The sequence below is a fragment of the Xenopus tropicalis genome, chromosome 1 (assembly GCF_000004195.4).
Source record: "Xenopus tropicalis strain Nigerian chromosome 1, UCB_Xtro_10.0, whole genome shotgun sequence".
NCBI lineage: Eukaryota > Metazoa > Chordata > Amphibia > Anura > Pipidae > Xenopus > Xenopus tropicalis.
Genome location: NC_030677.2, coordinates 20336841 through 20348388, shown reverse-complemented (window position 1 = coordinate 20348388; position 11548 = coordinate 20336841). Strand labels below are relative to the sequence as shown.

General features: G+C 40.9%; 1 protein-coding gene across 1 annotated transcript; it reads left to right on the top strand.

Annotated features, from left to right (window-relative positions):
* The first annotated feature begins 1174 nt into the window (after positions 1-1174).
* slbp (stem-loop binding protein) lies at positions 1175-11241 on the top strand. The gene is given in 8 exon segments (NM_001004836.1): positions 1175-1259; positions 4135-4266; positions 4694-4801; positions 5129-5191; positions 5803-5934; positions 6208-6357; positions 7734-7782; positions 8235-11241. Coding segments are annotated over 8 exon segments (765 nt in total). The 5' UTR covers positions 1175-1221; the 3' UTR covers positions 8328-11241.
* Positions 11242-11548: the final 307 nt, after the last annotated feature.

Below are 11548 nucleotides of genomic sequence, written 5' to 3'. Positions count from 1 at the left end.
CCATGGAAACGGGATTTGCTTACACCAGTACTAGGCTGAAAAACGCCATATGTGGTTGTGCTGCGTTTTTAGGCTGAGAAAAAACGCGGCGAACCCAAATTGCGAACATACGTGGAAAGTTCGCAAACTTCCGAACACCCGATGTTCGCGCTAATTAGTTCGCCGGCGAACAGTTCGCAACATCTCTAGCCCCTATTTGTTTTATAAACTGCCTCCAGCTACGTGGGGGGAAGGGAAGGGGGGTGTCAGCTGCAGGGGGGCATCATTTGTAACCTGGTTAGCTATTGTAGGGGGGGATGGAGCGGAACTGCAGCGGGGGGGGGGGGGGGGTCATCATTGCTGGAGCCCCACAGCCAATATGTAGATGCTTGATGTCCATGTTAATGGTAAAGAATAGTGTCAGTAAAACTGGCCAAAGGTTGTCATTCAGGTTGCCCAGTTTGTGATAAAGAATGCCAGTCTTCCTATGTTTTTAACTTTCTTCCCTATTACTGACATTGGCATGAAGCATCATTTCTCCAGGTGACAAGTAAACCCAGTTGTTGTTGAGTTGGCAGGCCTGGCCAGCATCAGAAACCTGCCCTGTACCCCTGGGATCCTGTGCAAGTACAATAATAAAGCCAACTCAAATGTCATTTATTGGTTACATAGTTAATATGAACTATGTTGAAAATGAAAACAGCTGTCCCTCAGTGAAATTAGTGGGCAAGCATTCACAGAAATGCTTATTTGTTACAATATCCATTTCTTTCTCTTCTTTTTGCGCCAAAAGAGTTTACTTTGGATTTGGCGGGCAACTCTCCACCAATCAGCTCAATGAATTTGGCTCGGCTACTACCAAGACTCCGCCTTTCCCCTCAGCGCTGACGGATTGAATAGCTGAGCCAATCGGAAGGCAGCGTCCTGGAATCTTCCATTCATAAGAAGGGGAGGTAGATTCCAATAAAATCTACCCATTCATTTTTTTTTGTCCCTGCCCATTTTGATTTTATTTTAAAGCATATATAGCCGAAGTCCAATAATTAAACTGAGGTGATGGGGCTCGCTTGCTGTTGAGAAGAGCGCTTTTGTGTTGGCAGATCCTTTCCTCCTCCCCTGCGCTGTAATTGGTACGTCCCTACGTACAGGAGGAGGTTTATGTTTGTAGGTTTCTGGCGCGCTTCCCCCAGACCTACGAGAACATCTTGAAGGAAGGAGGTCACCGGCTCAGGGATCGCAGTCATGTCGCACCACTGGCGCACTAACACCGAGGAACCCAGGTATTATACGTACGACTCTCACACGGGTTCAGGGCAGCCTAGGGAAAGCCGGGAGTAAAGGCCCTGCGTTATTGCTACTTTAGGCGGATGCCACCCCCTCTGTGTAATGGAGGCGCTTTTGGTGTTGTAAGGCTGTAATTCCCAGAATCCCTTTCGCGGGTTGTAGTTCAGTACTGTGTTCGTAGGGCTTTGGCCTCTTCTTACGTAGAGGTCGTAAATAGGCACCTCTGGGTTACAGCTTTGGCGCCAACCGTCTTCCCTCCCCCCTACAGTAGCGCCCCCTCATGGGCCTGGAGCTAATTAGCGCCCCCTCGTGGGCCTGGAGCTAATTAGCGCCCCTGTGTGAGGGTTTGGGCCTTGTGTTGGCTCTACACTTTAGGTGTTCTTCTCTTCTATTTTTCTGTAAACAACTTTTTGTGTGATTTGTGGTATCTGTTAATAGTCATGTAATCTATCACAATTAATAGGGACCTGCTTAGTAGCTAGGATATTATATATATATATATATATATATATATATATATATATATAAATAGAAAGAGTGCCGCACACATAGGGACTTGATACAAAAGAAAAAGTGGTTATATTGAAAAAATTCCAACGTTTCAAGCACAATCTGTGCTCTTCCTCAGGTTTGTCCCTGAGGAAGAGCACAGATTGTGCTCGAAACGTTGGAATTTTTTCAATAAAACCACTTTTTCTTTTGTATCAAGTCCCTATGTGTGCGGTAGAGATGTAGCGAACTGTTCACTGATCGGGTGTTCACGAACGCGCAAATTCGCGAACTTTCCGCGTATGTTCGCAATTTGGGTTTGCGTGGCGCTTTTCCGCCGCGTTTTTTTCTTGTCGCGAAAAATACCGTTTTTCCGCAAATCCCGTTTTCATGGTGCTTAGCGCGACAGAAAAAAATCTGCGTATTTTTGCTAGAATAGCTTGCGGTTTTTTTTGCGCAACGATGTGCCAACAAAGTGTTTTTTAGAGAAGTTTTTGCCCTTGATCCCCCTCCTGCATGCCCCTGTCCAGGTCGTGGCACCCTTTAAACAAATCAGTTTTCTGGCCAGAAATGGCTTTTCTAGTTTTTAAAGTTCGCCTTCCCATTGAAGTCTATGGGGTTTGCAAAGTCCGCGAATATTCGCGAGTTTTGGTGTAAGTTCGCGAACGGGTCCGCAAATTTTTTTTTTTCAGGTTCGCTACATCCCTAGTGCGTGGCACTCTTTCTATTATATTTTTTTTTTTTACCTGCACCAAGGGCATTTTGACTTGTATAGGGTGTGCTCCTCCCTGTATAATATATATATATATATATATATCTCCTGCATATTCAGCAGAAACTTTTAGATTTCCTAGGGGGACACAGGTGAAGCCTCAGCCAGGGAAGGAAGAGCCCAGTGGATGTGAAACAATATAAAATGGCTTCCCAGCCTGTGGTTACTGTAGTCCCCAGTGTATTGCTGCTCAGCTGCCCCAGTCTATGGAACCCAGGGGGCAGTCTAAAATAACATCCCTCTTGCACAGTAGCGGTATATAGTAATTTATAAATAACAAACCCATACTAGGTACTTGTTGTCTTATTGGCAATAAAACACATATGAATGGGTAAAAGGCAATATAGTGTATATAGTCTTTTTATGACACAGCAAGTAAGCGGCATCGATTATTTATTCTCTTACAATCAAACCCTATCCCCTTTGTAGTCTTAATTGTTTAAAGGTACCAAATAAGAATGAATTCTGAATTTAAGCCTTTTCTGCTGGAAGTAATCTGCATGTTTTGCAGTAGTGACAAATGCTTAAATTGATGTTTTTCATTATTTACTCTATAATCTGTCAGAGGGGAGATAGTTGCTGTTAGAGCTACAGAGTCAAATAAATGCCCAAAGCTGGCCTTTTTAGCCAGCTTTAATATAAGATAAGAGAACCTGCAATTTAAAATTTGTTCCAAATTTGCCACACTTGGGCTGTTTCTCTGCTTGGGGTGGGTGGGGTTCTATAGCTATTAGACCCCATGCATGCAGGAAACTGTAATAGGCTGGCAAATAGATCTTTAAGGTGGCCACACTTGGGGCGATTTTGGATGGTCGCACGAAAGATCATACAATCTGCCACTAAACGTTCAGGACTGAAACGGCAGATAAGGAGGTAGAAACAATAGGATTTCTACCTCCTTCTGCCGATTCAGGCCTGACGGCAGATTTTGCTCAGGCGCCGATCAAAACCTTTTAAACGGCCCGATCGGCGAGTCGACCGATATCAGCAGCCTCCTGCGATATCTGTCGAATCACTGACTTGCCATACACGCACCGAATATCATACGAAACGAGGTTTCGTACGATATTATCGGTGCGTGTATGGCCATCTTTAAGCTGGTCAACTGATGCAGGAACAATACAGCACCTAAAATCCTTGGAAGGGACTAAGCAACACTGCCAGGGGAGGAGGTGGAACAAATTTTAAATTGCAGGTTTTCTCTTATCTTAGCTTGTGTTAAGAGTCCTGCAGCGGGTATCCTGCAAGAAAAGTGGGTACTGTGCAGGATGCAGGTTTAGATAGATGTTATTCATACTACTTATATTATCTATATTTTACTCCTTTTAAACCATTTTTAAAATGGTTTTTCTAGCCCTGCCCTCTTCTGACATCACTTCCTGTTTGCAGTATTGGCACTATTTGTTTAATGGTAGTCATGGATTGGGTTGTGGGTCAAAGCAAGTAAATGTGGCTTGTGGGATCGGGTCCATTGGTGGATGCCGGGAGCAACGGTTAGAATTACATATTTTAGTTTGAGGTGGGCAGGGCTTTCCATATTCTTCAGCAGAGTAGTTTGAACAGTTGCACTAAATTATGGCTGAAGACATAACCTTTAATACATTTTATAGGCCTCATGCACCATCTCGCTGGTCACAAGGAAGGAAGCGACGCTCAGACGGAAAACTGAGACGTTACGATGATACAGAATCCACGGTATTTGATGATAAGCCTTCCGAGGAACCTAGCGAGAGGCCTGACAGGTATTGTATAACTAGTGTAGGCATGTAACACTTAGCTTTGGCTTTCTGAATGCAAACTTTTCCTTTACCTTTGCTACTGTGCTTGTAGTCCTTCTATAGAACTGTCTTTTTTTTAATGAAACAATTATAAAGAGTATATCATTGCCCCTTTGAGAGACGCAAAGTATAAACCTGCCATGTTGGTGCTTGGCACCAACGTCAATAAATGTGGGACAGTTTCTAGAAACAGGCAAATAAAATTTACGTTTGCAAAATTGCAAATTGCATTAGATTACCCTCTACATTCTACTAAAAGTTAACTCAAAGGTGAACAACCCCTTTAATAGTGCCTTAAGATCAGAAATGTGTTAAAATATAATCTGGTTAGAAATAGGAATTTACTATACACTTGTTCTAACTTGACCTTTGTCTCCCATTTTCTTACCAGCTTTACAACCCCTGAAAGCCATAAGCCAGTGGCAAGATGCAAAGACTGGGGCAGTGCAGTCGAAGAAGAGGAGCAGATGAGGGAAAAAGTTGGTCAAGACATAGCACGGTATTTAATAGTGTTTATTCTGGGGCTAAAGTTGACTAAATTTAAAAGGGTTGTTCACCTTAAAGTTAAGGTATAAATGACCAAGCTTAACAGCTTACCTTATGCTTCCAATTAAATGTTGTGTTGACTGTTTTAAGGCAACTTTAATAAACCTGCAACTTAACTAACTTAGCAGCACGCCTGATGCAGTGTGTAGCTTTACATTGCTAGAAAGGTTTGCTGTACAGAAGCACATTTTGGGCGTTATGAAATCTTACTGCTCTTGTTTTCCACCTGATGGTTTTACTATGTGTGGTCTTAACTAGTCTCCTGATCTATGCTTTCCAGATACAAGAGGAAACTTCTAATTCACGAATTTGGTGGAAGAGAAAGAAGATCATCATCTGGAAGGTAAGTCAAGTTTATGTTCCATAAGGTGCAGTGCATGTTTAGATGACTGACATCAGCTGAGCAGAATCTCCTTTAGTTCTGCATCATGAAGGATGAATCAGTTATATATTTTGAAGGTAGTTTGTATGGCTTAAAATAAGCTTGTTTATAGATGGTTTTTAAAGCTTTAATATTAAGCTTCATATTCTGCCTCTTTCCAGGCTTCTACTGAAAATGCTGTCTGGTTGTCACACCTTTCACTGAGCCACTGCTAATATTCCTTTGACTTTCCTTTGACTTTCCTTTTTATGGCCAAAGCTTTGAACTGCAGGTTGTGAGACTTACAGGCTAAAGTATCCAACTGATACAGCCAATAGAAGTCTCTCACCAGTCCAATATGCTTTGGAAATAGTGTTTATTGAACAGAGGACTAGGGTTTGGTACCAAACAGGCAGTTCTGGGCTGAGGAGGCAGTAGGAGGCTGCATTTATAGAAACAATGGACTGACGCATGCAGATGTCTTAAACAAGTGTTGCAAAATAAAGTTCTGCTTTACTAAGATGTATTTTGAATTCATTACTTGTGTATTTCCCTGACATGGGGTTTTTTTTTTTTTTTTTTTTTTTTTACAGTTCTGATTCAAAGGATTCATCTACACATGGAGAGATGGAAACTGACCCAGCTGTTCTTACACGCAGACAGAAGCAAATAAGCTATGGAAAAAATACTATTGCCTATGACAGATATATTAAGGCAGTGCCAAGGTATTTGTGTGTTATGTAGAATTAGCACATTAGCGTGCAATAATATACATGAAACTAGATTCGCAAATGACTTAATTCCTAAATGGTGCCATTGCTGTTACTCATAACAGCTGGCTGGGTCTTTGCTTTCTTTTTCTGATCTGTACTAGTCAAAATAATTGCTAATGAGTTGCTACTGTTAATTGCACTGATGTAAGTTAACACCTAGCACATAACCTAAAAAGTAACTTTTATTCAGTTGTGTAATAGTAAATTTATGCTGTTCCTTTTTAGACACCTCCGAGAGCCTAATGTGCATCCTAGAACTCCCAATAAGTTTAAGAAATACAGTCGCAGATCATGGGACCAGCAAATCAGGCTGTGGAGAATTGCTCTACATCAGTGGGACCCTCCTGCAGAAGAAGACAGTGACTTGCAGCCTTTGTAAGTTGTCGCCTTATAATTCTTTTGCAGCATTTATTCACTTGAGCAAATAGAGCATTACATTCTAATATAAGAATTAACATGACACCTACTTAGCCACTGTCTCTGAAAAGTCATTCGGCAGCTTCATATCATATGCAGCCGCCAAACTGTTGTCCTCAGTGCTACTGGCAAATTCCTATCACTGATTATAGATCTGGCACTCTGGTTTGGCTAAAAGGGCAATTGTTGGTATTGAGTTTCATCGCATGGAGAAACTTAAAACATACATTCTGTTCCATTCCTAAAATAGTTACTCTTTATCTTGCCCGCTCGGCAATCACTATTCACACGCATGCCTTTGGGTGGGTTATTGTAAAAGCCGTCTCTAATGCTTTGTCTAGGCAAAAGAAACACACCAGTGATGTACTGACCTAAATGTCAATAGAAATGTGTGGATCAGTGTTTGCTGAGGGGGTAATAGTGATTTGTCAAGTTTTTTTTTTTTAAAGTTAATTTTTAATTACATTTTAGGAAGTTATTTTTGATGAAAAACTTGTATTTTTCATGATGGATATCCTTTAATTTTCTTAAGTGACCTATTAAAGAATCTTGCCAAACTGGAATATATATAACAATAAATATTCCCCTTTACATCTCTTGCCCTTGAGCCACCATTTTGTGATAGTCTGTGCTCCCTCAGAGATCAGCTGACAGGAAATAATGCAGCTGTAGCTGTAACAGGAAGTAGTGTGGGAGTAAAAGACAGAACTCTGTCCATTCATTGGCTGATGGGGCCTAGCATGTATGTGTGCCTTGGCTTTTGTCTGCAATGTGAATCCTATGATCCCAGGGGGTGGCCCTTAATTCTTAAAATGACAATTTTCTATTTAGGATTATACAATGGCACATACTAAAACTGTTTTAATAAAATATACTTTTTATTTAGGCAAAGCAGTGTTTGCTTATGAGCTCTTTTACGGAATATATTTTTAGAGACCTACATTGCTTGGGGGTATAGTTTTCCTATAACTACATGTACTCCTTATTAAGACATTGCTTTGCCATTAAGTGCTAAATAATATGGGTTAGTAAAGTACATTCTTTATAGAATGAGAAACTAGGGGGAATACATGGTATGTAGAGAAACAGGTATGCTTTTAAATTGCTAGAGGTACAAGACCTGTTTGGAGAAAATGACTGCAGAACAACCTTTAAACTCCTGCCTTGGTTCTAAACATGTCTGTCTAAACATTAAGAACAGGCTACTGTGTAGTCTCTTGATCAGCCAGCTGCGTAAACTGCAGATATTATTCTTGCATGTATGGTTTTTCATGGGAAGGCTTAGGTTATACGTCATGCTGTAGTCCTCATGTCTTTTCTGTTTAACTTCACAGTACGGAAGAAGACATGATCTGTGTGGAAACAAGCTCACAAGACAGCCTAGTAAGTAATTTCATTTTTTTTTCTTTTGTACAAAGAGTGGTCAGTTTATCAAATGGATTGTACTGGGGCACGTGTGAATCTAAATTTTCACTCCACATTTGATATTTTGTATCTGGAGATACTTCCCTCTTGTAAATGATTTAAAGTTGCAAAAGGAATGAGTGGAGAGGAGCTGATAAATGGGGTGAACTGTGTCATAAGGGCTTCAGATGCAAAAATCTGCAAATATTGCTTGTTCTTTCATGCCAGCATGGGGCTTCTAAGCATAATACAACATGGATGGTGTTCGGCTTACTTTGGATTATAATTGGTTTTTGAAATACCATGTATTTCACGGTTGCTAACAAACTTTTTAGGGTGAGCAGATATTATCAAATGTTTTCTTTAAAGGTTAATGGGCTTCATCTGACTGCATTGACACCTTCCCCACCCTAATTATTCATTTTCCTTAGTTCACAGGCACTCCAACGAAGGTCCGGAAAGTTGAAGCAGAGGCTGAATTAGATCTGGAACCCTGCGGTACTGAGGAAGACTTTGTTAGTTAACATACAGTGCTTTTCCAGAAGAAAGGGCTCAGGATTGCTATTTGGCATGAACCCTGTTTACACACACAGCAGAGACTGGTAAATTTCACTCCCAGGTCCACTCTTGCGCATCTATACAGTAAGATTTCACAATATATCTGAGCTGCCTTAACCAATGCACATATTTTGGTGCTGGTAGTAGGCTGCTAGGTGGCGTTCTTCGCAAGCACTTGATATGGGAGCAGCTGAGCTGTATCCGCAGTCCCGCCACCTACAGTAATGACTGCTTCACTTGGCCACTGTCAGACCAAACAGATGGTGGCTTGCATAACAGGTTTAATAAATGTAAATGCCTATAATTGGGTTAACATGTTTTCTGCACTGTTTTGTTTTGCTTTTTTTGTGTGACTTGTCAGCAATTTTGAACACTTGCTTTAGGCACTGAATAAGCCTTGTTTTTTTTATTTTTAAAAAGTAGGATTTGATTTATTCCCTGCCACCTCAGTAGTATCAGGCGATGCACGAACTTCTGTGCTTTACATGCTCAACATTCAAATTACTGTCATGAAAGTTGGTTTCCCACTGTGCTAAGTTTACTAATTATCGCAGCTCCATATGCTTCATCCAGATGGCAACAAAATATTCCATACTTGTCACAGTTCAAGTGTGTAGTTCAACTGCATTTGTAAAATCTATGCTACTGCAGTATTTCTATTGGTCTGAGATGCCATCTCATACTTAACTGCAGTTTTCTATTGATTTGCAATAATGCTGTGTCTAAATAATGGAAGCCACTAGGCACTTTTGAGCATTTTTAAATAATCGTGCCAGCCCTAGCTCCCTTTTCTCCTTTTTCAGCATACTTGAAAAGTAGGTTGCAGTGCCCAAGGAGCACAGATGCTCATGAATCATTCCTTATGGGACCAGACTGCCTAAAGTGCTGTATTTAAAAGCCCTCAAAACTGGTTGTACAGTATTCTAGACATCCCCTGTGCAAATTACTGTTCTCACATGCGCAGCATGTATGAGTATACCCATACCATTTTGAGATTTATTTTACTGTGCAGAATGCCTAAGGGAGCTAAGAGCTGTAAGGAGATGGGGAGCTCACTTTTTTTTCCCCACAGGCTGATGCGTTTCTCTCCTAACAGGAGCATCAGCCTGGGGAAAAAATGTAGCAACATATTTTACTGGGGGGTACCAAACATTTTGGCATCACCCAGTGAAAGACATGTCCTTTAAAGTGCTTGGTTTTGTTTACTGTTCAGGTTGTAATGTGGCCTAAATTTGTGTTAGGTGCAGTGCGTGTTTACAATGTTTTTGGTAGGGCACAAATTTCTGGAGCACCTCATAAATGACATCCATTATAAACAGGCTGTACAGGTGGTTCATTATCTCCATTCAGCAGTAGGGTTGTCTTATTTTAATACTGACATGTTATGGACAGCTGTTGTGATTTCATTGGACTAAATGCTGGAGCAAATAAGCTTTTTGGGTAAATGGAATTTGAGAGGATGATGTTTGTGTGGTATCTGTACGGTGGTGAAGACTTTGCTTTTGGGATGATCTGTTCCTCATTTCGAAGGCTTTCATAGTGCAGTGCTCCAGCATTTAGCTGAAGGTTCCGTGTTTGGATGCTTAGGGTGGCCATACACTGGAAGATTCTAGCTGCTGGTATTGGTCCTTTAGTCCGATTCAGCAGCTTATCTGCCAGTGTATGGGCACAAACAGGCCTGCCAGACAATCTTGTCTGAAACTGGGCAGGTTTTGATTTTTCAGTCTGATCGGGGACCGCATTGGCTCATTGATGCGGTCCCGGAACAGACTGTACCTATACCCGTGTTCTAATTTAGTCATTTGGCCCCAATGCCAAATAACCAGATTAGCCTGATATTGCCCACCTGTAGGTGGGGATATCTGGAGATATGTTACAACCTTTAGAAGCAATGCAGCAGACTGTCCTTATCCATAGGACTGGATACCCTTTTACATGTTTTATTGCTTTATATGCTCATAAACCACTTTATGGGCAATATAAAGTGGAAATAAATAGAAGGAACAGTTTACATGCTCATTACAACCACTGTTTTTTGCCACAAATGTAACCATATTCAACTAGCTGCAAAAATGTGTGTGTTTTTGAGGCAGTGTTGCAGGATTGAGCTGCTTTTGTCTTCTCCCTCCATTAATGTTTACTACATCTTCTGAGTGGTTTGCATGTAGTAATTTTAAAACGAGTGCTTACACCTTCTCCTGCTGCGGAGCTTTCCTTTATACAGGTTGGGAGAGCAATGCTTGGGATCCGCCCAGTGCGTCTAAACACAGGAGTGTGGCCTACTGAGCACAGATTTCTGTCAGTGGTATTTTTATTTGTCTGTCTGTACTATTGATATTGGGAAATTACCATTCACATGTCTGCCTATGGCCAGTGAGATCTGTGCCGTTTGTTGCAGGCTGCCATGCTCTTATCTGCTCCATGATGAGTTTTGGTCCAGTCATGTGGCTGTTTTAACTATTCGCCCAATAGTCTGTCCCATTGGCAGGTTCCCTATCGTATAGTTAAAGGGGTGGTTCACCTTTATGCTAACTTAGTATGTTATAGATTGACTTATTCTAAGCAACTTTTCAATTGGTCTCCATTAGTTTCAATTTATTTGCTTTCTTACAACTTTGCAGTTTTTAAATGGGGGTCACTGACCCCGACAGCCAAAAAACTATTGGTCTGTGAGGCTACAATTTTATTGGTTGTTACTTCTTGTAACCTACTATTTAGATCCTCTTATTCATTCAACGGTCTTACCCCAAATCACTCCCTGGTTAAGGTTATTTGGACCCTAGCAACCAAATAACTTCCAAAACACCAGACTGCAGAGCTCCTGAATGGAAAATGAAATAAATAAAAGAAAAAAACTACAAATAAAAAAAAAAAAAAAAAAATGAAGGCCAATTGCAAAATGTCTCAGAATTTCACTCTGCATCATACTAAAAGTTAACTCAAAGGTGAACAACCCCTTTAACTCATGTTTCAGGGAAAAGTACCTTCAACTCCCCCTGAATTAACCATGTACTCATCGTGTGGGATGGAGAAGATCAGGAGCTTTTTATGTGGAATGAATTTTCACTTTATTCAAACCCAGCAACCAATTGGATACACAAATACCCTTCGTTTTGTCAGGTTTCCTATCATTATCTGGTTATTGCCCCCTTATAAAGCAGTGTTCAAAGTTCTTTTGGATCTTGGA